The sequence below is a fragment of the Chiroxiphia lanceolata genome, chromosome 26 (genome assembly GCF_009829145.1).
Source record: "Chiroxiphia lanceolata isolate bChiLan1 chromosome 26, bChiLan1.pri, whole genome shotgun sequence".
NCBI lineage: Eukaryota > Metazoa > Chordata > Aves > Passeriformes > Pipridae > Chiroxiphia > Chiroxiphia lanceolata.
Window position 1 is genome coordinate 610,395 of NC_045662.1, and position 26,477 is coordinate 636,871.

General features: G+C 47.6%; 1 protein-coding gene and 1 pseudogene across 1 annotated transcript; one reads left to right on the forward strand and one right to left on the reverse strand.

Moving 5' to 3' along the window:
- Positions 1–2,455: 2,455 nt before the first annotated feature.
- On the reverse strand, positions 2,456–3,208 carry LOC116798761 (annotated as a pseudogene).
- Positions 3,209–8,625: 5,417 nt separating this feature from the next.
- LOC116798753 (feather keratin Cos1-2-like) lies at positions 8,626–9,364 on the forward strand. The gene is made up of 2 exons (XM_032711362.1): positions 8,626–8,744; positions 9,044–9,364. Exon 2 carries the CDS (start codon positions 9,065–9,067, stop codon positions 9,362–9,364), a length of 300 nt encoding a protein of 99 aa, XP_032567253.1. The 5' UTR covers positions 8,626–8,744; positions 9,044–9,064.
- The last annotated feature ends 17,113 nt before the right edge of the window (positions 9,365–26,477 follow it).

The following is a 26,477-nucleotide window of genomic DNA, read 5'->3' on the forward strand; positions in this document are numbered from 1 at the left end:
GTGATAAATAACTTTTTACTGCATTTTTACAGATGACTTAAGGCTTCACTATTAATTGAAAACACCCCTCCCATGTATGGATGTCTGTCATCAACGCCTTTCTGCCTGAAACCTTTCACCAAAGCAATGCCCAAGAGCAGCAGCCAAAGAAAGACAGACCCTGGGGAACAAAGGTGATCTGTAATGGACAGCCCACAGATCAAAGAGTCATAGAATGGTTTGGGATAGAATGGATCATATTTATCATCTAACCCCACCCATCTGTCAAGAGAAAGGATAGTTTCGCTAGACCAGGCTGCTCCAAGCCCCATCCCACCTGCTCTGAACACTTGAAGGGATGGAGCATCCATAAGCTCTCCATGCACCCTGTTCCAGTGCATCACCACCCTCACAGGGAAGAATTTCTTCCTAATACCTAATCTGAATTTATCATCTGTCCGTTTAACCACATTCCCACCACTGCAGGCCCTTCTGCACAGCCCTGCCCTTCAGTGCGCCCATGGAATTCCCAGTGGAGAACACACATATCCACACCCGGGAGAAATTGGGATGTGCTTGGCTGATGTCCTATTTATGTGCTAGAACTGATCACCTGAAGAAACATACACTGGAGACAGAGAATAGCACAGGGGGACTCGAGGAAATGAACTTCTCTAGAAGGCTTTTGCCACAACCAAGAGAAATGAGAACGACCAATGGGTGAGCCAGCAGGACCAATTAGACTTCTGTCTCAGGTGGCAGATAAAGGTACCCAGAGCAATGTATGGATTATCCAGCACTTGCAGAGGCCAGTTCTGCTGCGCTTCCTGGCGTACCTGGGGTCCAATTTCCCAAGCCCAGAGTACAGTGTGCCTTGGATCCATTCTGGGCTGTGCCTTCCTGGGCTTAGTGTGAGTACTGGTCCACACGGTGGAACTGCCCAGACTGTTTCCTGCAGAGCCCAGGGTGGGGAGAAGAAATACTCCTCTGAGGGCACAGCCCTGCCCCTCAGTGTTCCCATGTGGTTGCCCACGGAGTGCAAGGTCTGTTGGAGGACAGATCTCCCATGGCCAGAGACTCTTAGAAGACCAGGCACAGCCTGGCCAGGAAGTGAGAAGCACTGGGGTGTGAAGAGAGCTGGGGCTGGCCCTGCCTCAGAGCACTGGGTGAGCCAGGGAAGATGAGTACGAGCAGGGTCATTCTCAGTGTTTGTGCTGCGATAGGGCTGGTCCTGTACCACTGAAGCTGCCCAGCGCCCAGTGAGGTGGACAAGGATGGTGTCTGACGTGCAGGAAAGCACAAGGGGAACTTCACATGGTCCATGAGGTGTTGTGTGCCTGGGCCATTATTTTGAACCCAGCTTTGCCTTCTGGAGTCCCTTTTTTTGCAGCCAGGCAACCACAGATAAGCAAGGGATGCCAGGATTTAGAGTTTCTCTTGGGGCTGAAGTCCAAGGTGTAAAAAGATGCCATTGAAAACCATACGCAAACGTGAATTAATGAGGAAGCGAAAAGTCATTTGCTCCAATTCAGATGGACATCTGAAAAAAATCCATGAGGAATCAAGGGATAATTGTCTTGCAGAGAGCCAAAGTGGCTGTGGGGTTGCTCTATGCATCATCTGCCCAGTTCCCCTCTGCCTGTGAGTGGAGGCGTGGTGGCCAGAAAGTGGCTCTTTGGGCACTGGGTGCTCAGCTGGAGCTGTGGTTGGCCCTGGGGGTGTTGGGTTCAAGGAATGGAAACTGCACTGCGTAGCCTGATCATGGCAGATACTGATCCCAGCCGCAGAGTTGTCTCAGCCCTGGATGTCTGGAGAGCAGCTGGGCCCTGCCAGGGCCTGAAGGACTGTGAGAGGTATGGGTGTCATCTGCCATTGACCATGTGTGCTGCTCATGGGCACTAGAAAGGGCAGTGGAGAAGAGGAGAAGGAAGAGATGAAGTTGTGGGCTTTCCCCAGACGCTGTGGTTTCCCATCCTCACTGCTGCCACCCTTTGAGCCGTGGTGTCCCTAAAGCCCTTTCACTGTGCAGTTAGCAGGGATGATTTTGACAGCTCTATCACAAAATGCACAAAACAAAACCCACTGCAATCTGCTTCCTCCACCTTTCTTCCCTGAATAGGCTGAAAGAGATGCACAGATTGAAAGAAGACTCTGAGGCTCAGGCTTGGATGCACAACAACTTTAATGAGTCTAAAGAAGCAAAGGAGGTGGCTCACAGAGAGCAAAAGGAGCAGCCACTAAGACGCAGTGGAGCTCCTGCAGGGTGTCCATCTGCCTGCCCTGCAGAGGCAGAAAGGGCGACAGATCCCCCTTGGCTGGCCTGGGGAGACACAGAAAGCAAAGGAAAGAGATGGAAGAGCGGGAAAAGGAAATAATGTCCTGAAGCTCGAAACACAATGTCCCGGAGTTCTGTTTTCAGTCCAGCCCCATGCTGTGAGGTCTTGCAGGTTCTTGCCCCAGGACGTTGCCAGCAGCTTTAGCAGGGCCGACACCTGTAGCGGTTGGTGATGCAGGAGAGGTCAAAGCCCCCGGAGTTGATGGGCACTCCGTCACAGCTGAGGATGCTGCCAACGGCAGCGGAGGTGGAGGATCCCACCACGGTGTTCTGTGGGAAGGAGCTGAGGATGGGCCCGGGCAGGGTCACCACCACAGCAGAGGGCTGGATGGCAACGACGGAGTCCTGGCACTGCCTGACACAGCACTCATTGCAGCTGTTGGCCAGCGGGGTCGGGCCGCAGGGCTGGCAGCAAGGGTTGCAGGGCTGGCAGCACGACATGTCTCTGGCTCACAGGGGCACCTGGCACACAGGGCAGGGAGAAGCACAAAGCAGACACACATGAGAAGCAGCCCTGCACCCAACCCCCCTGCAGACAAGGCACCTCCTGCACCACCTGACACTGCCCAGCCCAAAGCCCAGCAGCCTCCTCAGCCAAGTCCCAGCCTCTCTCTGCACAACACCTTCTCTCCCCTTCCCTCTCCCAGCAGAAGCAGCTCCCAGCCCTGGGCTAACACAGCCCATATCAGCTGAGACCCGCAGTTAGGAAAGACGTGGTCTTGAAGCAGGAGGAGAAGGAGAAGAAAAGGCTTCCCACTGACCTGATTGCCGAGGAGAAGGAGGTGAGAGAAGTGGATGCGAGAGCAGAGACTTGGGCTGCCTTTTATAGCAGTCCTGCACTGCCCCAGGCCCACAGGCACCTTTGTGCAAGTCATAATTTTCTGACCAGCTCATGTCAGTTGTGAACCATCCCAGCTAATGGTAGGGGCTGTGCCCTGGTTTCCTGCACTGCTGCCTTTTCATTTCCTGGTACATGCCAAGTGCTTTCCTACATGAAGCGCCATCTCTCTAAGTGCCAGGATTTGTAGGGCAGAAAGATGCCATTAGAGGAAGAAGTTTTAGATGAAGGGCTGTTAGCATGGCTTGAGGGCAGGTGATTTGCCCCAAGGTTATTCCTGTGGTCTTGTCTTTGGCAAAGTTGTCAGGAAATGGACACTGCTCTTGTGCTTCTTGTACACGTGCCCAAGGACTGCCATGGGAGGGGACATGACACATCCTTGTCTTTTGCTTCCACCTCGTCTCTGTGCTGGTCACTCTTACACTCAAGTGGGCTTCTGCTGGGGGGTTGACCCTATTGCTACTCTACGTGTACTCTCAGATCAGTGCACTGGGTTATTCGTGTCATGCCCCCTCTGTGCCCTCTCTGGGTCCTCTGTCCTTCCAAGGTGTACTGCAGTCCTGCCCTGCCAGGGTGGTCCTCTGCATCTCCTCAACACAGTGCCCTGTTTTCCTGGCCTTAAAATAGCGTAGAGATTTTTGCCACGTTTATTTTAGACATGCATGAAGAAGGGTGTCAGTCTGGGCTTATGGGACCCTCATCACGAGAGCATGTGCAGGCCAGTGCAGTGGACTCTCCCGTCATGTGTCCCTGAGCACTGCAGTATAGTTGCACTCACCAGAATTTGCTCATCTACAGCTGCATGGTGCTGCCTTTGACCCTGCAGAGTATTGCCCAGAGAACGGAAACACAGCCTCTGCCTCCTGCACCCTCCATTTGTTACTTTATCTGCAAGAAGGATGTCCACAAAATCCTGCCAGCATTTGCCGGCCATCATCCCTGAATAGATCCCCTTATGCTGGAGTGTTGCTGGTGATTGGGATGGGACACAGGCTCCTCATTCCCAGGCCAGTTGCACTTCTACAGCTCATCAGCCTGGTGCTCAGTGAGGCAGGGTCAAGACCTCCCAGCAAAGGGGTACTGGACAGAAGGGACTGATCAGGTGCTGTTCTCCTGTGAGATGTGGGATGGATGGACCCACCCAGCATAGAGGTAGCACAGCATAGTTCTGTCCCCTTCCCTTTGGTGGTCTTGCTGAGCTCTTTGCCAGGTGGTGCTGCTGGGAGGCTTCAGCCAGAGCCAAGTTCCCCTCAGAGCAGCTTTCAAGCTTATGTTCTAGTACTCAGTAATGTCTGCAGCTGTGACAGATCTGTGCCTGTATCTGGCCAGGATATCACTGCTCTCAGCTGGACTTTGACAGCTTGACGTAGGACCTGTCTCATCTCTAGGAACACACCTGGCGATTGCTTGAGCCTTGGTGGTTGTCATGGAACCTCATCCTGACCTTGGCTCATGGTCACACTCTTGCTGTTGTTTAACCCTATCTGGCAGCTGTCATGGTTTGAGATACCCCAAAATCTAATTCCCTAGTCTAAACCCCCTCCTACATCTCAACCTAGTGTAAGATGTGTTTTCCAGACAATCACACGGACTCAAAATGGGGAAAAGGGAATATATTACAATGACTGTATACATAAATAAATACTACAGTACATTATATACAATATTAATTATCTCTACCATGACATAAGTATTTACAATGGATCAAATCTCTTCTCCCCTCCAAATAAAAGTCCAGGAGGGAAGAAGGACAGATCCCTTCTAACTCTCAGGGCAGCAACTTCTTCAGAGTAGCAGTCTATCTCTCTCTCATGCATGCAGCTGTTGCTGGATCTCTGCCAGCACACACGAGGGGATATCCAAGCCCTTGGCCACTCGTCTTCCAAGCGAGGGTCTTCTCTTCTGTGGACTGCGTAGCAGGGACAAGCTCGCGTCACCACGTCATGCCACAAAGCTCAGGGGTCTTCGTGGCAGTCCCTTTCCTCAGGGGATTCAAATTCCCCTTTGCAGAGCTTCTGTGCCCTGCTTCAAGATGGCTGCGAGCTTCTTTGTAGCTTGCAGCAAGGGAGGGCCTCAAGGTCAACCTCCACACACCGTCCTGGCTGAGCTCTCAGGACGACCAAGCTTCTTAGCTTCTTTCCTCCATCTAGGACTTCTAATCAGTAAGAGTCCACCCCCCCGATTTAAGAGGAGTCTCAAAGGAATCTGGGGTCTTTTGGTTCAGTTCTTACCCCAACTCTCTCTGTAGAGCTAGTTCTGCTCTCATCTGCTGCTGTTGGCTCTCTCTTGGCTCTCTGTCTCCTTCCAGGAGTTCTCTCTGTGTGCTGCATGTCTCTGTTGCTTCGTCTTCTCTCTTCTGGCCCTGTGCCACCGTTTCTCCGGTCAGTGCTGGTCTGTCGCTACTCCTGCTGCTGCCCACGGTGGAGAAAACATCTCCCGGCTTAACTACAGACACTTAGCCCAGTCTAACACTGTTCCAAGTCTCTGCAGTCCCCCCCCAGCCAGGGGCTGGGGGGGCCCCAGAGGCCCTAAGGGGCTCCAAGCCCCTCTCCTCGTGGTGTCAGAACATGGCTACCACTTCTACTACCCAAAACTACAACTCTTCTCTTCCGTTTGGTTGTGATATGTTTATATTTTGCAGAAGCACTCATTGGACAAAACTTCAAAACGAGTTACCACCCCCCGGGGGTTACCACTTTCAACTGCAGGGGGAAAACCTGGTTCAAACTACTACAGCAGCAAAGCACCACACAGCCCCTCCTGTGATGGGGGAGAATTGGAAGGCTAAATTAAAAAAAAAACACCATGATTTGATATAAAGAAAGTTTAATAATTAGATACCAATTGGAAGGTGAAAAAAATAAAAAGGAAAAAGAACAACAAAAAGAAAGAAATATTAACCCAAGAAAAACTAGTGATGCAACAGAAAACTATTCCTCACTGCCAACTGACTGATGCTCAGCCCATCCTGAGCAACATCAGCCCCTACAAACTTCACTGCCCCAGCTTTGTTGCAGAGCAGGACATGATATGGTCTGGAATATCCTGTTTCAGCTGGGGTCAGCTGTCCCTCCTGTGTCCCCTCCCAACTTCCTCTGTACCCCCAGCCTTCTCGCTGGCGGGGCAGTCTCAGGAGCAGAAAAGCCGTGTCGCTGTGTAAGATGTCAGCTCAGCAACACTTAAAATGTCCCTGTATTATCAACACTGTTTTTGCACCATTCCCAAACATAGCCCATATGAGCCACTATGAAGAAACATAGCTATCACAGGCAAAACCTGTGCACTCCCTGACTTGTCTGTCCTGATTGGCCCCAGACATATATAGATGAGTTTGATCCAGAAAACAAGTAGGACAACATAAAGTCTGTGCACACTTGTAGACCTGTGATCTTACTGGGGTTTTGGAAAAGCTGAGGCAGCTCCCTGTCTGCAGTGTGCAGTAACTGTGCAGAACAGAGAGCAAAACTGCAAACCTGAACTCAGTAAGTGCAGATTTTTTCCCTCTTCAGGCACCTGACAGGCACCTGACAGGCAGAATCCTTGGAGAAAGTGCCGTGGGGGCTCAAAGCGGCCCAAGGAGAATCTGGACTTCAGTCAGAGAAAAGGAAAAGGTGGTGTTCCAGTGCCTCACCACCTGACAGTAAAGTTTCTCCCTGTAAATATCTCATCTAAAACTACCTTCTTTCAGTCTAAACCATTCCCCTCTATCTTATCATTGCATGCCCTTGTAAAGGGTCCCTTTACAGCTTTACTTTCAGACCCATTTAGGTATTGGGATGTGCTGTAGGGTCTCTCCAGAGCTTTCTCTTCCCCAGGTTGAACAACCTGAACTGTTTGAGCCTGCCTTCATAGCAGAGGTGCTCTGGCCCTCTCACCATCTTCCTCGGCCTTCTCTGGACTGGTTCCAGCAGGTCCACAGCCTTCCTATGTTGGGGCTCTGCTATGCTGGGGGTCCCAGACCTGGAGACAGTACTCCAAGGGGGTCCAAAGTCTGTCTGCTGCATGGTGCATGTAATGTAACAGGGTAGGTGGTTGAGTTACCACACATGGAAGGGATTCAAAAAATGTGTAGATGTGACACAAGGGAACAAAGTGTAGTGGTGGAGTAGGCAGTGTTATGTTAACAGTTGGACTTGATCTTGAAGGCGTTTTCCTTATTCTGTAAATGTGTAGCTATCAGCAGCAGTGGGCATTTGAATTGAACAAGAAATTGTGAGGGAATGGAGAAGTCAGTGCAACCAGGAATTACCACACATACAATGAGCCTTTTCTTCTCCATGGATCTTCTAACGGTGGTGGGGTATGACCTCCTCCTTGTCACTGTGTGGAGCAATCAGTACCTGCAGGTCTTCCTGCATTTGTTCTTCCCCACTGGATTTCCCATGTGGAGATCTGGTCCTTCTCCTCCTTCACCACTGCTGCATCCAAGGTGATGAAGACCTTCCTTGTCACCAGGGAAACCAAACACCACTGAGACCCAAGTTCCCTGGCTTGGCCGGTGCTTATCCTGATCCAGTGGCTACTCCCACCAGATTGTGTTTTTCAAAAGATGACCAGAGAGCTGGAGAACCTGTGCTGTGAGGAAAGACTGAAGGAGTGTGGCCTTTTCTCCCTGGAGAACAGGAGACTTGGGGAGGAGCTCTTCCCAGTATTTTAGTACTTCAGTGGGGTCTGCCAAGAGGACCGAGACTTTCTCAGAACAAGGACCCACGTGCAAGGCTTGTCTGTGGAGGTCACAGGCACAGTGAAGAGGAACTGGAGATAATTTGGGTGCTGGCAACAGACACCAGTGCTTGGGCAGCCGGTCTCACTAGCTGAAGGTGAAAGTGAAGCCTTGGCTTCTGTACACTGCAAGATGCAGAAAAAGTTGCCACAAAACAAAGGAGGATTCAGAGGCCCAGGCTTGGAGGAACAACAAAGGTAATGAGATTAAGGAAGAGAAGGAGGCGGTACAGAGAGCCCCAGGAACAGCCATTAAGAGACAGAGGGACTCGTGCAGGGTGTCCATCTGCCTGCCCTGCAGAGGGAGGGAGGGTTACAGGTCCCCACGAGGGTGGCTGGGAAGACACAGACAGCAAATGTAAGAGTGAGAGGATGGTGGAAGAAGGAAAAAAGACCCAGAAACTTTGTAATGTCCCCAAACATGGCAGTTCTTGGGCATGCAGGAAAGAAGCAAAAGAGTGATGCCCATTTCCTGACACCTTTACCACAAACAAGACCACAGGAACAACCCAGGTGAACATCACCACCTGCCCACACGGAATGCCAACAGCCCTTGATCTGAGTCTTCTGCCTGTGCTGACGTCTTTCTGCCCAAGAAGTCTTTGTGCCTCCTATTCGGGCACTTCCAGAAGCTTTCATATAGGAGGGCAAGTGGAATTAAGCAGGAAATGAAAAGGCAGCAGGGCAGGAAACCAGGACACAGGCCCTACCATTAGCTGGGATGGTTCACAACTGACATGAGCTGGTCAGAAAATTATGACTTGCACAAAGGTGCCTGTGGGCCTGGGGCAGTGCAGGACTGCTATAAAAGGCAGCCCAAGTCTCTGCTCTCGCATCCACTTCTCTCACCTCCTTCTCCTCGGCAATCAGGTCAGTGGGAAGCCTCTTCTTCTCCTTCTCCTTCTGCGTCAAGATCACACCTTTCCTAACTGCGGGTCTCAGCTGATATGGGCTGTGTTAGCCCAGGGCTGGGAGCTGCTTCTGCTGGGAGAGGGAAGGGGAGAGAAGGTGTTGTGCAGAGAGAGGCTGGGACTTGGCTGAGGAGGCTGCTGGGCTTTGGGCTGGGCAGTGTCAGGTGGTGCAGGAGGTGCCTTGTCTGCAGGGGGGTTGGGTGCAGGGCTGCTTCTCATGTGTGTCTGCTTTGTGCTTCTCCCTGCCCTGTGTGCCAGGTGCCCCTGTGAGCCAGAGACATGTCGTGCTGCCAGCCCTGCAACCCTTGCCGCCAGCCCTGCGGCCCGACCCCGCTGGCCAACAGCTGCAATGAGTGCTGTGTCAGGCAGTGCCAAGACTCCGTCGTTGCCATCCAGCCCTCTGCTGTGGTGGTGACCCTGCCCGGGCCCATCCTCAGCTCCTTCCCACAGAACACCGTGGTGGGATCCTCCACCTCCGCTGCTGTTGGCAGCATCCTCAGCTGTGACGGAGTGCCCATCAACTCCGGGGGCTTTGACCTCTCCTGCATCACCAACCGCTACAGGTGTCGGCCCTGCTAAAGCTGCTGGCAACGTCCTGGGGCAAGAACCTGCAAGACCTCACAGCATGGGGCTGGACTGAAAACAGAACTCCGGGACATTGTGTTTAGAGTTTCATGATGATGTTTCCTTCTCCTACTCTTCCATCTCTTTCCTTTGCTTTCTGTGGCTCCCCAGGCCAGCCCAGGGTGACTTGCCACCCTTTCTGCCTCTGTAGGGCAGGCAGATGGACACTGCATCTTAGTGGTTGCTTCTTTTGCTCCCTGTGAGCCACCTCCTTTTCTTCTTTAGACTCTAATTAAAGTTGTTGTGCATCCAAGCCTAGGCCTCTGAGTCTTCCTTCATCCTGTGGAAAGCCTTCCATACTGCTTAGGGAAGAGGGTGGAAGAAGCATAAGATGGAACTCCCTGAAGTGCCCTTTCCTTGGGAGATGACAAAAACATCCCTGGCTACTCAACAGCCAAAGATCACCAGCAAGACCATGGCACCAAAGGCTGACAGTAGTGGTCAAGGGAAACAGCAATGGCTAGGTACAGCCCACAACATCATCTCCTCCTTCCCCTCCCCTCCATTATCTGGTCCAGTGTCCATGTGAGATACATATCTCAAACAGTCCCTCAGCACAGGCAGGACCCAGCTCCTGCCTAAGATGCAGGGTAGTTCACAAGTCCGGATTGGTATCAGCCATACTCAACATATGCAGTGGGAAATGACTTTTGGCTGAGTTTATGCAAATGACTTATGGCTTTACTGTTAATTCATAACATTTCTCCCATGTTTGGATGAATCTGACCCACAGAAAAGGGAAAAGAAGAGAAAGTGAGAGAGAGAAAGGAACAAAGCATTCTCTGAGCAATCTCTCAGCTTTTGGGGTAACCTCTTTCTAATCCCTCACATCTTAATATACAATCTGATTACCAAAATAAAAGGCAAAAAGGTTAACATTAGATGAGCGATCACAGCATGTAACATCTTATTAAGAATTCCACTTGCTGTTGGTGACCATCCAAATAGAATATCCCAACAATGGTGTTCCCCATCTTTCTTCAGTCACTCCTTCACGTGGTGGATTTCTTGTACATCAGGAGGAATGGTACTCAAAGTTTTCTGTAGGAGTCGGGTTAGAGGAAGAATCCTGGATGAACCATCCTGGGAAATGAAGTCCCAAAGTACTCCCACACATGGGCAGTGAGATACCCGTGGTGATTGGGTCAAGGGAGTCACGTGTTACTTTGAGGTGCCTATAAAAGGTGTTGTCTCATTTGAATAAAGACGATTTGGTGCTGAACCCCCAACCAGCCAGCTGGGTCTGTATGGTTTATTTACGTATTACATTAATATGCCGTATCTGGTGCCCATGCACGGAGCAGAACCCTGTATCAGGGATGAATACAGACTGCCTTGTAACAAGGAAAAATTCGGTAGCATTCGAACGAGTTTGTTTTAAAAACTTGGAACGCTTCTTTCTGAAAAAAAGCCAGACGTAATATACTGAGCTAAAAGCAGGCAGAAGATGTCGTTAAACAAAGGACGTTTAATACCAGAGCAAAAAGACGACTGGGACGTCGTGCAGCAAAGAACTGTGTGGGAGCTCCGAAATATGAGTATTGTGCACACGAGAGACGTGAGAGAGCAAGCTTTGAAAGAAAGAAAAAGTAAAGCACAAAGAACTTGAGGTAAGAAGCCTGGGAAGTTAAAATTCAAGGGAAACGATAGAAATAACTAGATCAGGATTCCTGCTAAGCAGAAGTCCTTAGTGTGACTGCTTGGAAAAAATTTGGAGAGACACAAAAGAAAGCAGAGATAGAAGATGTGGACACTTTAAGAACTTCAGAAAGAAACTTAAACTTGTCCATGGAGAAACCTTTTGTTTCCCCCAGGAGCCCTAACAGACAAAGGGCTCCTCCAAGACACCAGGAGCAGACAGAGGACCGCGTGCAAACCTAAAGGACCTAACAAAGTGTCATCGATGAAACGAGGCTATCAAATTTAGGTTGCAAGGTAATAAAAGTATTTATTAATGCCAACAAGCAAAAACGGCCAGCCGGGCGACCGGAGGAAACCTCAGTTCCTGCCGCGTCCACAAAAAGGGGAACAGAAACAGCACCAGTTATACCCTTCGAAAACCACCTCCCCCCAAAGTCACGTCATCCCCTCATTGGTGGAGGTTTCGCGGGCTGCATCCTGCTTGGTTCTCTCTCCGCGGGCAAACGTGGGGTTGGTTCCTCCTTTCGCGGGCAATTGCTGTTGCCGAGGGGTGCCCACCAATGATTTCAAAGTCCTTAGTCTCTATGGGTCCAGGGTCCTGGAATTTTCCATCAGGATGACGGTTGATCACCCGGGTTCCTCGTGGTCAACCCCTCCATCTTGGTCCCTATTAATATGCTTAGGCAAAACCGTTTTTAGATCGTAAAGTGCTAAATCATTATTGCGTTGTGTTAGTCATCCGCAGCACATAGAACTTTGTGGTTTTAACATTGCATAACAATTAAACTTATGATTTTTAACTAGGCAGTTAATACAATATAGCAACTTCTATTAACTCTCTTAATTGAACAGCAAATTTCCTTGATTTTACTTATCACAATCCCCCCTCCTAATTTCCTCGTAAATTTGCTGGTCGAATTCAATTACAGCCTCTTTAGCTATCTCCAATAGAGAAGCTTGATCTTCCTCAAAAGATCCCCCACTCATGTCCTCGTATTGTTGCTTTACTGTCAGTAATTGCACAGTTTCAACTCTGCGTTTGATAAAATTCATAACTCTGTTTAAAAAACAAGGTCCAAAAATCAGCGTCGCACACAGCATTAATACAGGTCCTGCTAGGGTTGAAATCAATGTTGTTAGCCAAGGGAACTGATTATGCCAATTATCCAACCAATTATAGGAGGTATCCCTCTCCCTTTTTCTTTGCATTATTCCCTCCCGCAATTTGGTCATAGACTCCTTGATGACCCCTGAATGATTGGCATAAAAACAGCATTCTTCACCTAAGGCCACGCACAAGCCTCCCTGCTGTAGAAAAAGTAAGTCCAGCCCTCGTCTATTTTGTAAAACGACCTCGGATAAGGAATTTAGAGATGTCTCCAAATAAGAAATAGATTTTTCTATCCTGTCCAGGTCTTCATCCACTGCTGCCCTTAAGGCAGTCAGCCCATGACCGTGCTGGACTAAAGAGGCAATTCCAGTGCCCGTGGCTCCCAACCCTAGAATCATTGCTACGGTTACACTTATAGGTTCTCTTTTCTGTATCTTGTGTTTACTCATCTCCCACGATTCTAATACTGATTCTCCGGACCGGTATAACATATGGGGTAAAACAGTTATCTGAATACAAAATTCATTGTTCTTTTCAAATACGAGTAGAGACACACACGGAACTAAACCAGATTTAGAACATATCCACCATCCACCCGGGTACGGTATAGCCCATTTGTTTTCCCCTTTCTTTAATTCATTTATTTCAGTGCTACATAATTCGATGCTATCTGGAGGAACACGCCCAATGCACATCCCTTGCCCACTGACCTGTGACATCGTGAGACCTATGTTTCTCTCTCCCCATCTGCATTGGCTCGGATCATCCTCGGTGCTTAAACTGAAAGTTTGATTCAGTCCTATTCCCTCGTAAAAGGGAGGTCTCACGTCATAGCACAGCCAGCAAGACTCGGTCATGTCTGGGTCAGTGCAGTTTATGGCTCGATAGGAAGCCTCTACCATATTTAGTAGAGTTTCAGTTCCTCCTGATATGACTTTTTCTTTCTCACTTAATTTAGTAAGAGGAACTTGTGTGGTTTTGGGTTGTTGTGGCATTGAATCAGCAGAGATTACCTGTACTTTCTCTTTCTCTTTGTCCCTTACAATGTCCCGGGATGTTTTCATTTCTAAATTGGGTCCTAGAGGCTGAGAATAAACAGTTAGTGGCTTTTTCTTTATAGTTATATACTCTCCTGGATCTGCATAGAGCCTATCCAATCTGACTCCCCAGGTTCGTCCTGTTAACCATCCTCTATCTTCATGATTTAGGACCTGCACCTGTAGATATTCACAGTTAGATGGGTCATTAGGGAGCACGAGTCCTCCAAATTGAGGCGGCTGGCAATGTGGGGGTCCCCACTGCACTCTGAGATACCTGTCAGGTCTCTCAGGTCTCCATGCTAGGGCTATGGTCTCACATCCCCAATACCCGCAGTGATAGTGTCCTGGGTAATTACAGTACGATTTCCCTGGGTTGGAGGTTGGACACCAGTAAGTAGCTCCCTTGATTACTGTAACAGAGGGTCTACCTCCTCCTTTGCCGCATCCTTGAGGTATGCTGTCAATCAACAGGTCACACACTGTTACGTTAAACCTTGGACTTGCAGCTGTTATCACCTTACGAACCACTACTGTACCTTTAGATCTAGTCAGAGTCCACTCGAATGGTTGGTGGGCATCCCCCAGAGATCCTGCTAACATAATTACAAAGACAATTATCCAATTTTGCCCCATTTTGTCTGAGTCCCCTCTTTTATCCTTTGTCAGTGGCCTTTCCTTTCGAGTCACCTCTTCCCCACACGCTTTATCTCTCTGCCTTCCTCTGTCTGTTCCTTTGCAGGGAACAACGAGGACTCAATTATCTTCTCGGCAGCAGTGATATTCTTCAGGGGATAGACTCGTTTCACCTAATTATTCTCCACCGATTCGGGATGGGACTCTTCCACATTCAAATTTTGGATTCTGTCAATTAACCCCAGTAATTCAATATGCCTTCTTCGATTTGGTTTCATCAATTTCCAAGAAAATCTAGTTCGGCACAATTCTGTCAGTGCCCTGGTCCAGTTAGTCTCATATATTTCCCAGGTCTCTGGAACCAGCCACTCCCATCCGCAAAATACTCTCAATATCTCAGCGTTTGCAATTTGTTCCCTTATGGACTCTGTAGTACTGGTTCTACACTTAATGCAATATGCTTGTCCCTTTATCGAGACACAACGCCACTTTCTGCTACACCTTTTACACTTGCACACAACCCAATCAAAATGAGTAGAGTCTGGATGTTTTATACAAGGTATACCATGTGGATTTTGTCCTTCTGGTATATTGGTCTCTACCTCGCAACAAAAGGGTAAGACAACTTGGGTCCCAGCAATTTTATATAGTCCCGAGCCTCCTGTTCAGGCAGTCTCTCGAGGCTCCAGGAGGCAAAGTTCACCTTCCTCAAAATCTGTCCCTCGGGTATCTGAAAGAAACTATACAGGCTAGATCTTACGCCTTCTCCATCAGGATTCATCAGTCGGCTCTGCTCTCTTGATTTTTACTCGCAAGTCTCCAGGCTTGGATGTGACTCTCCACTCGCTGTCAGTTACAGGTCCTTTAACTCGGGAGGCATGCGTCCATCCTCGCTCAGCTGTCCGGACTGCAGTGTCTGTAGTGAGGAGAATGACAAAAGGCCCCTCCCACCGTGGAGTTAAAGATGTTTCTTTCCAGGTTTTGATTAATACCCTTTCTCCTGGCTGGAATTTATGTACACTCATATCTAAAGGTGGTCTCTGAGTCACCAACCCCTTTTTTCTCAGCTCATGCCTTCTTTTAATTAGCCCAATGATATATTCCTGAAGGACAGAGTCCTCTACTTTTGGGTGATCCATGGGAGCCCCAAAATCATATGACATACCGTACATCATCTCGAACGGCGATATACCTGTGTCCATCCGAGGTTGAGTCCTGATATATAGCAACGCCAAGGGGAGACACTTGACCCAGTTCATTTTGGTCTCTAGCATTAACTTTGTCAGATGCTTTTTGATTTCACCATTCATCCTTTCTACTCTTCCTGAGCTCTGTGGATGCCATGGAGTGTGATATTCCCATTTAGTCCCTAATAGTTCCGTTACCTCTCTAATTACCTTTGAGGTAAAATGGGTCCCTCGGTCTGAATCTATAATCTGGACCACTCCATACCTAGGGATAATTTCCTCCAGTAATATTTTAGATACCACTCTAGCAGTACATCGGGTTGTGGGGAAAGCCTCTACAAAGTGGGTTAGATGGTCCACTAATACCAACAGATACTGGTACCTTCCCACTTTTGGCAGTTCAGTGAAATCAACCTGAATTTTCTCAAAGGGCCTCTTTGCTAGTTCCCTGCCTCCTTGAACTTTTTCCCTCAATTGTCCTCTATTCACCTTTTTACATGTTAAACATCCTTCTAAAGCCTTCTTAGCAACGTCATACACTCCAACACATACGTATCTGTTTCCAAAATGGTCTACCAAGGCCTGGACACTCCAATGTGTCTGCTCATGTAATTTTCCCATTATTTTACGAGCTAGACCTTTAGGTATTACTTCCCATCCATCAGACAACAACCACTTCCCCTGCTCTTCTCTTGCCCCGACTTGCAATAACTTTTCTTTTTCCTGGTTACTGAAACACTTGGGAACCTCTTCACTCTCTGACCCTTGTTCACTTATCACTAGTAAGGCAGCTCTTTTTGCCTCAGCATCCGCTAAATTGTTTCCCCTCGCTGTCACCTTTAGTCCTCTCTGATGTCCCTGTACATACACCACAGCAATTTGTGTTGGGCCTCTCAATGCCTTCAAGATTTCCCTAATCAGGCTCTCATGCACTAACCCTCGGCCTTTTGCATTGACTAAGCCACGCTCCTCCCATATCTTTCCAAAAGTATGTACAACTCCGAAGGCATACTTAGAATCTGTATATACCGTTCCCACTTTGCCATTTAACAGTTGTAGAGATCTCAGTAGAGCATACAGCTCGCATACTTGAGCAGACCAGGTATTAGACAATGGTTCTGATTCTCTAACCTGGAATGTAGTCCCATCTACTATAGCATAGCCAGACTTCCTTTTTCCATCCACAATCCTAGATGACCCGTCAATGTACAGCTTCTCACCTATGCTCAACTCCTCTTCTTCTAAGTCCTCCCTGATCTTCGTCTGGAGGTTAATAACCTGTATGCAATCATGCACTATATCTCCTTCGGATTCCCCATACAGAAATTGTGCTGGGTTCTGCAGATGGGTTACTTCCAACTCCAGCTTAGGGGTATTTAACAGAATGCTCTCATACTTCAGTAGTCTACTATCAGTCAGCCACTTCTCAGCTCTTTGTCTAAGCACTCCTCTGATATCGTGAGGAGTATACACTTTCAGTTCTCCTCCGAAAGTGACCTTCACGGCTTCTTCCACTAACAATGCTGTAGCCACTATCGCCTGCAAACACGTAGGCCACCCTCTGCTGACTGGATCCAATATCTTAGAATAGTAGCCTACTGGCTTCTTGTGCTCAGCCCACTTCTGGGTAAGCACCCCATAAGCTGTCCCGTTTTCAACATTTACAAACAAGAAAAATGGTTTTCTGGTATCTGGCAGGCTAAGTACAGGAGCATGTATTAGATCCTCTTTTAATTTCTCTAATTTTTCATCATCCTCTTTATTCCATTTCACTAATCCATCTCTGACTAATTTTTCATAGAGGAATTTCACCTTAGTACTGTAATTCTCCACCCATTGTCGGCAGTACCCCAGGAGACCTAAGATTTGCCTGATCTGCCTCTTATTCTTTGGGGCTTGCATGGACAATATCCCTTTTACTCTATCAGGGTCTAGCCCTTTACACCCTTTACTCAGCCAATGCCCCAGGTATTTAACTTTTTCTTCCGTGAACTGCAGCTTGGATTTGGACACTTTTAATCCTTTGTCCCCTAAAAAATTCAGAAGCCTGATGCTCTCATCCCTTACAGTCTTAGCATCAGTTCCTGCTATAAGCAAGTCATCAACATATTGAACCAGGACTGCTCCTTCACAGGGTTTAAAAAACTCCAGAAGTTGCTCTAAAGCTTGCCCAAACAGATTTGGCGACTCAGTGAACCCTTGAGGCAACACAGTCCACCTCAGCTGTTGCTTTCTATGGGTGTCCGGATCCTCCCATTCAAAAACGAAGAAGTTCCTGCTTTCCTCTTGTAAAGGGCAGGCCCAAAATGCGTCCTTTAAATCTATGACACTATACCACTGGTGTTCTGGGGATATCTGGCTCAACAGGGTATAGGGATTTGCCACTACTGGAAACCTTGTCACTGTTCTTTTATTTATCTCCCTTAGGTCTTGTACTAACCGATAGGTTCCATCTGACTTCTTCACTGGTAAAATAGGTGTATTATGGGGAGACATACAAGGCTCCAGCAACCCTTTTGCTAGTAATTTCTCCACAACTGGCTTGAGGCCAATCCTCCCCTCATTCGGGATAGGATATTGCTTCACCCTGATAGGTTTTTCTGGTTCTTTTAGAGATATGTCTAATTTTCCTATTGTGTCTGGGGTACACCACACCTCTGGATTAATTTTTGCCTCATCTTCTGCTGTTAGTGCATAGATTTTTACTTTCAGCTCCTGCTCAGATACCTCCAAATTTATCCCTAGCTCAATCATTAAATCCCTCCCTAGCAGATTATATTCTGCCTCTGGGACTAATAAAAAAGTCCCTAAAGCAAATTTATGGGAAGCCTCTATTTCAACATCTTTAATTATTGGGACTTTAAAAGGTTCCCCTTTTGCACCAATAACTTGAGCTTTGTCAGTAGATATTGCACAACCTTGAGGTAACTGTTGTAAAGTAGATCTTTCCGCTCCCGAATCTACGAGAAATTCAATAACTTGTTGCTGAGGACCCACTTTCAATTTTATCAAGGGCTCTGTGCTTTTTCGGGTCCCCAGCAGATAGAGCCCCTGACTCCCTCAGTCTTCCAAAAAGACTCGCTCTTCCTGCAACCGCTTCTTGCAGTCTCTTTTTATGTGTCCTTTCTGACTGCAATAATGGCACTCAATTCCTTTAAGATTAGTCCTCCTATACCTTGGCGGCTGCTCATCACTTCTAGATCTAAAGGACTCCCTTTTACTTTGACCTCTGTCATCTTTCTGCTCTCCCTTAATAGCCGCTAACAACACCCTTGTTTGTCTCCTCTGCATGTCCTCTTTTCTCTTTTGTTTCTCTTCCTCTTTTACCTCTTCTCTCCTAACATACACTTCCTGAGCTTCTCTTAACAACAGATCTAAACCCTTTGCTTGCCAGTCTCTGTTCTTTTCCAGCTTTCTTCTAATATCCTCCCACGAACCTTGTACAAATCTGAGCTTCAATATTGCCTGTCCCATAACGTCATCCTCGGGATCCATACCAGAATACAACTGAAAGCTCTTTCGTAACCTTTCTAACCACTCTGTGGGAGATTCATCCTTCTTTTGGTATTCCTTAAATGCCCTGTCTATATTCTGTCCTCTAGGAACAGACTCTCTAATGCCCTGCACTATCATACTTCTTAAGTCGTCCATCTGAGCCCTATCCGCAGCCCGCTGGTTATCCCAGTTAGGTTTTACAGCCGGCCACTTGGTATCAGCAGCTGGTCCCTGCTGGTGTCTTCTGTCCCAGTTTCTCACGCCTGCTGTCCTGATCATTCCTCTTTCCTCTACAGTGAATAAAATACCCAAAATAGATTGCATCTCATCCCAGGTATAGGTATTTGGTCCTAGGAACTGATCGAATCTTTCAGAGACTCCGATAGGGTCTTCTAATAGGTTTCCCATTTCTTTTTTAAACGCCCGTACATCTCCGGAATTTAATGGTACGGACACAAACCCTATCCCACCTTGTCTGCCTGTTAATGCTATCTCCCGGAGGGGGTATACTTGGGAATGAGGTAGAGGATCTTTAAGGTCTTTGGGCTCATTAATGTTTAAAACTACTCCATTAGATTGTTCTATAGTTGCATGTATAGGGGTAGGGGACAAGATGGCTGCTCCCCCTCGTCCCTGTGCAGGTAAGATGGCGGACCCTTGCCCTTGAGCAGATAAGATGGCGGATTCCCGCCCTTGAGTAGGTAAAATGGCAGATTCCCGCCCTTGAGCAGGTGAAATGGTGGACTCCCGCCCTTGAGCAGGTGAAATGGTGGACTCCCGCCCTTGAGCAGGTAAGATGGCGGATTCCCGTTCTAACTCCACCGGGGCACTTGGTGTGATCGCACTCCCTCCATTGCAAGATGGTACATAAGGTGGAGGAGAGTTCCAGGATTCTGAATCTTTAAATAAGTCCACCTGCTCCTTCTTCTCCCTTAAGGGGAACAGATAATTCTTTTCACTGGCCTCTAACCATATAACTGCGTAAAAACTTTCCTCCAGACAAAAGGGTCTTTTATCACTGACATACCAATTTAAAAGCTCACAGACCCAGTCCTCAAAAGTGCCGTATACTGGCCAGTAAGTGCTGTTTCCAATCTTTTTCCCTCCCCACACTTCAATGCAATAATATACCATCTTTTCCCTTGATCTTTTGAAAGTGCAGGAATAACAGCTCCAATCTCTAAGGAGTTTACCGAGGGGGCTATCAGATGGAATCCCCTGCGACCTAGTCTCAAAGCCGCTTCTCGTTAATCTTTTTTCCTCCAGAGAACCGTCTCCAATCCTTCCCTGGAGTTCCTCTTTCACATTATTTTTAACCTCGCCCAGAGGTTCCTCTTTTACTACGGTAGACAAGTCCCTATCAGGGTTCCTTCTCCTCTGAGAGCCGCAGCTGCCTAGTGCAGACTGTCTCTCTCCCAGGGGGTTCCGCTTCGAGTTCCTACTCTTGGGCCCTTCCCCCAAGATCCTGCCTCTAATATTTCTACTAGAGGGAAAACCTGGTTGCTCTACCGTACAGCCACCTGGCTGCTCTACCACACAGCCACCCATGGGACGGGAAACCTTGCTCTTCCCGGATCCCATCTTCTGAGGTGCCTTCTTTCACACTTCACACACAACACAAACGCTTCCCCCTGTTCGTGGCCCGCTCCCTCGCGGAAGACGGGAACCGCACTAATAAGGGGTCCTCAATCGCTTCGTTCTCAGAGAACGTCTCACACAGGCACACCTCAGGAACCCCTCCCCACCACAGAGGGGTCTACTCACCTCTCCCTAGATGAGTCTTCGCTCTTTATGGCAGCGCGCAACGGCACTGGAGCGGACCGTCCCCAACCAGACGAACACCTGCCCGCAAACCGAGCTTACCCAAAAATACCTGTCCGAACCCGCGGTGGGTTGGACTTCGTCTGGACCCACATGCAGAGATTACAGAGACCTGCGCAGAACACCTTCTTTTTGCTTGTATGGCCTTAATAAATAAGGTCGGTATGGAGTTGCTGAGAAGTAAGATCTCTCCAGAGCCGTCCAAAATGTGACGGGGGCGCCCTTTCCAGAAAGTAGTCTTACCAATCAGGGGGTCTCCATCCGAGTCACGGCACCAATTGTCATCGATGAAACGAGGCAATCAAATTTAGGTTGCAAGGTAATAAAAGTATTTATTAATGCCAACAAGCAAAAACGGCCAGCCGGGCGACCGAGGAAACCTCAGTTCCTGCCGCGTCCACAAAAAGGGGAACAGAAACAGCACCAGTTATACCCTTCGAAAACCACCTCCCCCCAAAGTCACGTCATCCCCTCATTGGTGGAGGTTTCGCGGGCTGCATCCTGCTTGGTTCTCTCTCCGCGGGCAAACGTGGGGTTGGTTCCTCCTTTCGCGGGCAATTGCTGTTGCCGAGGGGTGCCCACCAATGATTTCAAAGTCCTTAGTCTCTATGGGTCCGGGGTCCTGGAATTTTCCATCAGGATGACGGTTGATCACCCGGGTTCCTCGTGGTCAACCCCTCCATTTTGGTCCCTATTAATATGCTTAGGCAAAACCGTTTTTAGATCGTAAAGTGCTAAATCATTATTGCGTTGTGTTAGTCATCCGCAGCACATAGAACTTTGTGGGTTTAACATTGCATAACAATTAAACTTATGATCTTTAACTAGGCAGTTAATACAATATAGCAGCTTCTATTAACTCTCTTAATTGAACAGCAAATTTCCTTGATTTTACTTATCACACAAAGGACTTGGGCTGAGTTTTATGCGGGCAGGAGTGAGCACGTGGCACGGACTCCGGGCTTGTTGGGGAGAGGCAGACCTTGAGTCCACGAGGCACTGCCAAGTTGCAGGCACGTGGCAGCCACGCCGCGATTTAGGCGTCACCAATTTGCCCACGGCTAGATTGTCGAGTCTCCCAGCTTGAGGAAGTATGCTTAAAACGTGTTATTCTGCTAAGCGGAGAAACTACAGAGGACATCAGGAGGGAGTCGGTTTCGCCCCCTCCGAAAAAGGACAAGCGCTCATGCAGTGCAGGGACAGAGCGCTGCCCCTGCGCTGGCTGCCTCCGTGCCGCTATTAAAAAATCCTGCCGCATTCGCTACGATCCGCAGAAGCAGTGCCAAGATCCTTAAATAGGCGGCAGCCACAACGCCTGCGGGCGAGCGGCGGCACGGGGTTTGAAAAAGCAGTGTTCGCAGTGTTTGTCGGCGGTGGAGGCGTGAGGGGTGCAGCCGCAGGGCTTGCAAAAACTCCCGACGGCGGCAGTGATGCCGAGGCGGAGCACGGCAGTGGGGGCTCTGGGTCCCGTGCGGTCAAAGCGCAGACCCGACACGGTTTGGCGCTGGCAGCGGCAGTTTCGCCAGCGCCTGAAATGGACGAGCGAAAGCTGCCGAAGCCGTGCCCGGAGCCGCGCCGGATCCCGGCCGTCCCACATCCCGGCCGTCCCACATCCCGGCCGTCCCACATCCCGGCCGTGCCGCAGCCCGCGCGGAGCCTGCGGGCGGGGGACGAGCGGCAGGAGTGTGTGTTTTACCTCGCTGCAAAAGCCCCCCCAGCGCCGCCAGTGCCGCGCTGGGTATGCACGGGGGGCGGCCCGGGGCCAGCCAGCAGCGCGGCGGGACAAGCCCCCACCGAGCCGGCGGGGCCGAGGCCACACGAACTGCAGACAAAAGGCAGAGCCCGATACAGGTCTGCCGTGAGCAGAGAGGGAGACACACAGCCCGCAACCGGCGCCGACAAAAGACCCCCTGCAGGGCAATTCTGCCGTCCGCGGTGGAGAATAATACAGAACTAACAAGCTCCGGGGAGGCCGGGGCCAAGTAATATACCCACACCCCTCGTGCTGAAACACCGCAAGGTTGAACTGCAAACAGCTGAGCTGCCCCTCTGCACAGCTCAACCTCACAGCTCGTGCTGTGTGTCTCCAAGAAGCATACAGAACTAATGTAACTTGGTATCTTGTTGTCTTGAAAACCTTTAGTAGAAACACTGCATCTTAAAGGTTTTGTTTCTATTTTTCATCAGTTCCCCAGGACTTTGCTTAAACTGTGAAGTTGTTAAGATTGTTAAAGTTGTTAAGCCCTCAAAGACACCTGAATATAAGCAGTTGCTGTAACAAAGTAGTTCAAATAACGTGTTTAAAAGGTTCTTAGCATCTCCATACCCTGTTAATCAATGCATTCAGATGTTTATCCCAAAAAGGTATACCTAGTATCAGCAAAATGCAAAAATAACTACTTGTGGGTTATAGCTGTGTAAGAGACTGAGTTATCATTTAAGAAATTGTTAAAGTTGTTAAATTCTTAAATACATTTACATCTATTAATAGAAGCTCTGTTAATAGAAAGCCCTTTGCAGGACTATCAGTCTCTCGAAGCTGGGAAAGGTGAATTTCTTGTTCTTTGCCTCTGTCTCTGGGGGGGGGGAGGGGGAGTGAAACTTTTCAAAATCCGAGATGTTACTCCTTATCGATCATTTGTTTGCTGGCAACCAGGTGGAGAGAGATTCTGTCGTCTCCAATCCTTGTCCCAGTCCCTGTCCTAGAGGAAGGAAAACAAAGCATAACGAACTGAAATCTCCTCCATCACCCACTTTAACTCTTATTAACTTACATCACTATAAGGGAAGGAAAACTTTCTTTGTTGTCTAAAACCCTTGAAATTGCCTTTTGAGTTTGTCTCCACAAAACCAGGACACCAGACACCTGCCAGAGCAAACAATGACAAACTGCTTTCAGTGAGAATGAAGAAAACTTTTCTGATTCCTGTGATATCCACGAATGAAAACTCTCAGAGATCGGAAACTGTGGAGTGGGAACCACTGAATGCTTGCTTTCATGTTTGCAAGTGCAAAATCTTTTAGTGCCAACGTGGTAAAGGGTTTGATTTTGTTATTAAGATAATGTTCAAAATGTTTATTCTCTGTTTTCTAATTGTTTCAGCAAGTGAAAAGATTCCCCGATAATTTATATAAAGACTTATATAGGATTTCATGTGAAAATTGAGAATGGTAAACACGTATTTGATCCTTTCTGCCCTTACGGCATTAAAACGTACAACACATGGAGTTACACACAGCCTTCAACCTTGAGGTAAAAAGACAATAAAAGCATAAAATGACTTCTTACTTTTGCTTCAAGCTTCAGCTAAAAAATCATCTCAACCTTCAACTTTGAAGTAAAGGACAATAAAAAGCATAAAATGACTTCTATTGCTTTACTTCAAAAAGGCCGTTTCTAGACAAAACTGCAGAGAAACTGTTTGCCTGACCTTTACATCTGTTTCTTCCGTGCTATCCGCCTAAGACCATCTAAATTGTTATTAACGTGTTTGTTAAATTTGTTATTGTTATTAAGGGCAAAAAGCAGCTGCCAAGGATGGATAGACAAAACCTGAAATTTAACTGCATTCCGGACACTGAGGGCAGTTTGGTCTGATTGTTTACAGGAGATGCTGAGTTTTAAGCTGTGTTAACATATTGCAATGGTAACTTGTGCATGTATCTTTGAATTTATTAACTTTTCGTTTTCTATAACAAAAAAGGGGGAAAAGAGAAAATGCATGTGCATAAACAGGTAGACATCCTTTAGGTTTGTTAAGCCTTATATTCCTCTCATTAATTTCTTTTCAGATTTTCAAAACAGGTACAGTTGCCAGACATGATGACCAGAAGTGACAGATTGAGAAACATACAACCTATAAATCTAAAATGTGTAGTTGAAATGTAAAAGCAGGGACATAATAAAAATTCTAAGTATGCATGGATGAGGAATGAATGAAGTGGCCACTTGGTATGAATGTGAAAGCTGTATAAATGAGAGAAGCTGTGTGAACATGTATGTGTGTAGACTTGGAGATACTTGTGCTTCATGTGCCTTGAGGAAGTTACACGTGCACACACAACAGTTGTTCTCTAAGGGCCCTTTTCTTGAACTGGAGTTGAATTTCTCCTGGTTACCAATTACACGCAGGCCCTTGGGAAGTGAGAGTTGATATTCTGCCCGGTTATGCAAAAACCCTCAGATTAATAAAGTTGTTGTTTATCTCAAATACACACAAACCCTTAGGAAATAAAAGTTCAAATTTATGTCAAGCAAGTTTCAAGGATTACAGATAAAGGTTCAAATAAGTAAGTTTGTTGAGAGACCAAAGTGGGCAGTGAGCTGAGTCACTGTGACGCAGTGGTGATTGTTAAAGGGAGTTTACGAAGTTTAAAATGTACTGTTATATGCAATATTCTATACTTCCTCATAATAATAAAGGAGGGAGATGTAGGAGTCGGGTTACAGGAAGCATGCTGGATGAAGCGTCCTGGGAAATGAAGTCCCAAAGTACTCCTACACATGGGCAGTGAGATACCCATGGTTATTTGGTCAACTTTGAGGTGCCTATGAGAGATGTTGTCTCGTTTGAATAAAGAGGATTTGGTGCTGAACCCCCAACCACCCAGCCAAGTCTGTATGCTTTATTTACCTATTATATTAATACGCCATATTTTTCTGTCCATTTTCCTGACCTTGTTTCAAGGGCAGTTTTCTCATTCAGGCAAGATTAATTCCCACAGGAATAGGCTGCAGGTCTTACGTCAGTGTATAATTAAGTCATAACAATTGGTAAGATACAGCAGGAGCTGAATAACTAAAATCACATCCCATAATGTCAACAAAGTTACAAACACAAACCTTAGGGTAACAATAATAATAACTTGTAACAATAACATTGTCTACAAATACCAAATTACAAGGGTTTCCCACACGAGCAGAGCCATCCCATCAGGCCCATGCTCTGTGTTCCAGGGGACTAAGTGCAGCACCTTTGGGATTTAATCCTGACACAATGACCGGGTGTATGGGATATACCAAAACATTGTGCATTGTTAGAACAAAAGCTGTGGTTTACTGTTGGTGGGGCCATAAGTGACAATACCTAGTTGCCCCCAAGAGTGGAATTCCCTTTCCAATTTAGTTGCATTATCATAGGTTATCTTTGGAATGTCAGTAGGCAAATTGTCCTCATCTCATTCCTTTGTAATTGCTGCCCCAGCAAATGGCCCCCACAGCTGAGCAGTGTTTGTGGGGCAGAATGCACATAGTTACCATACTGATTAGCATAAACAAAAGGAGGGAGTGTCTCCATTCTGTGGGTCGACCTTGTTGAAGTGTGAAGCAAATTTGTTTCCTTCTGGCAGTGATTATCCTCCAAGAAGAATAAGCAGACCTTTGGTGGTTAACTTGATCTTCAGTGGGATGTGCTGGTGTCATTCCCAGGAACATTCCTGGAAAGCGAGAACATTACAAGTCTCAGCAGAGTTGGTCCAGACAGGTCTCCCCTTAGTCTCCCAAGTTGTTTAACAGCTTGGAGAAGTACAACAAGTTCCTTTTCCCACTCAGAATATCTCTAATCTGTCTCTTTAAATGCAGTTGAGTTGAATAATAAGGAGATCTTTGGTCCATCAGGGCCTATTTGACCCTGACATTCCTCGGGAGTAATCTCAGCTTCTGCTGCTTCCTCTACCTTTTCAGGGGGGCCTCCTGAAATTAGAAAATTACATATTTACATGTCCAGAGGGAGTGACTGTAAAATTTTGACAAGTACAGCCTGTGCAGTCATGGGGGAATGTTTATACCCCTTTGGGGTCTGATAAAGCTGTTTTGCCCTCCCTCCCAGGCAAGTGCAAATTGAGCTTTGTCATGTTCCTGGCACTGAAACGTAAAAAAACATTTCTTTTACATCCAGGGTTGCCATCCAGGAGTGGGATGCCCTCTGAAGTTGAGTTACAAGTTCTGCAGAATTTAGCACAGCCGCAGTTAAAGGTGTGGTGTTGGCATTTAAACAGCTGGAATATACTGTAAACCAAAACTGTCTGTTTGGCCGGAAAAGAGAATTAGAAAGGGAGTGTGAGCAAGTGATAGTCTGTCTTTTCTCCAGGTCTGTTCCCAGCCTGTCAATGCCAGCACTCCACTGCTGCTGATAATGTGG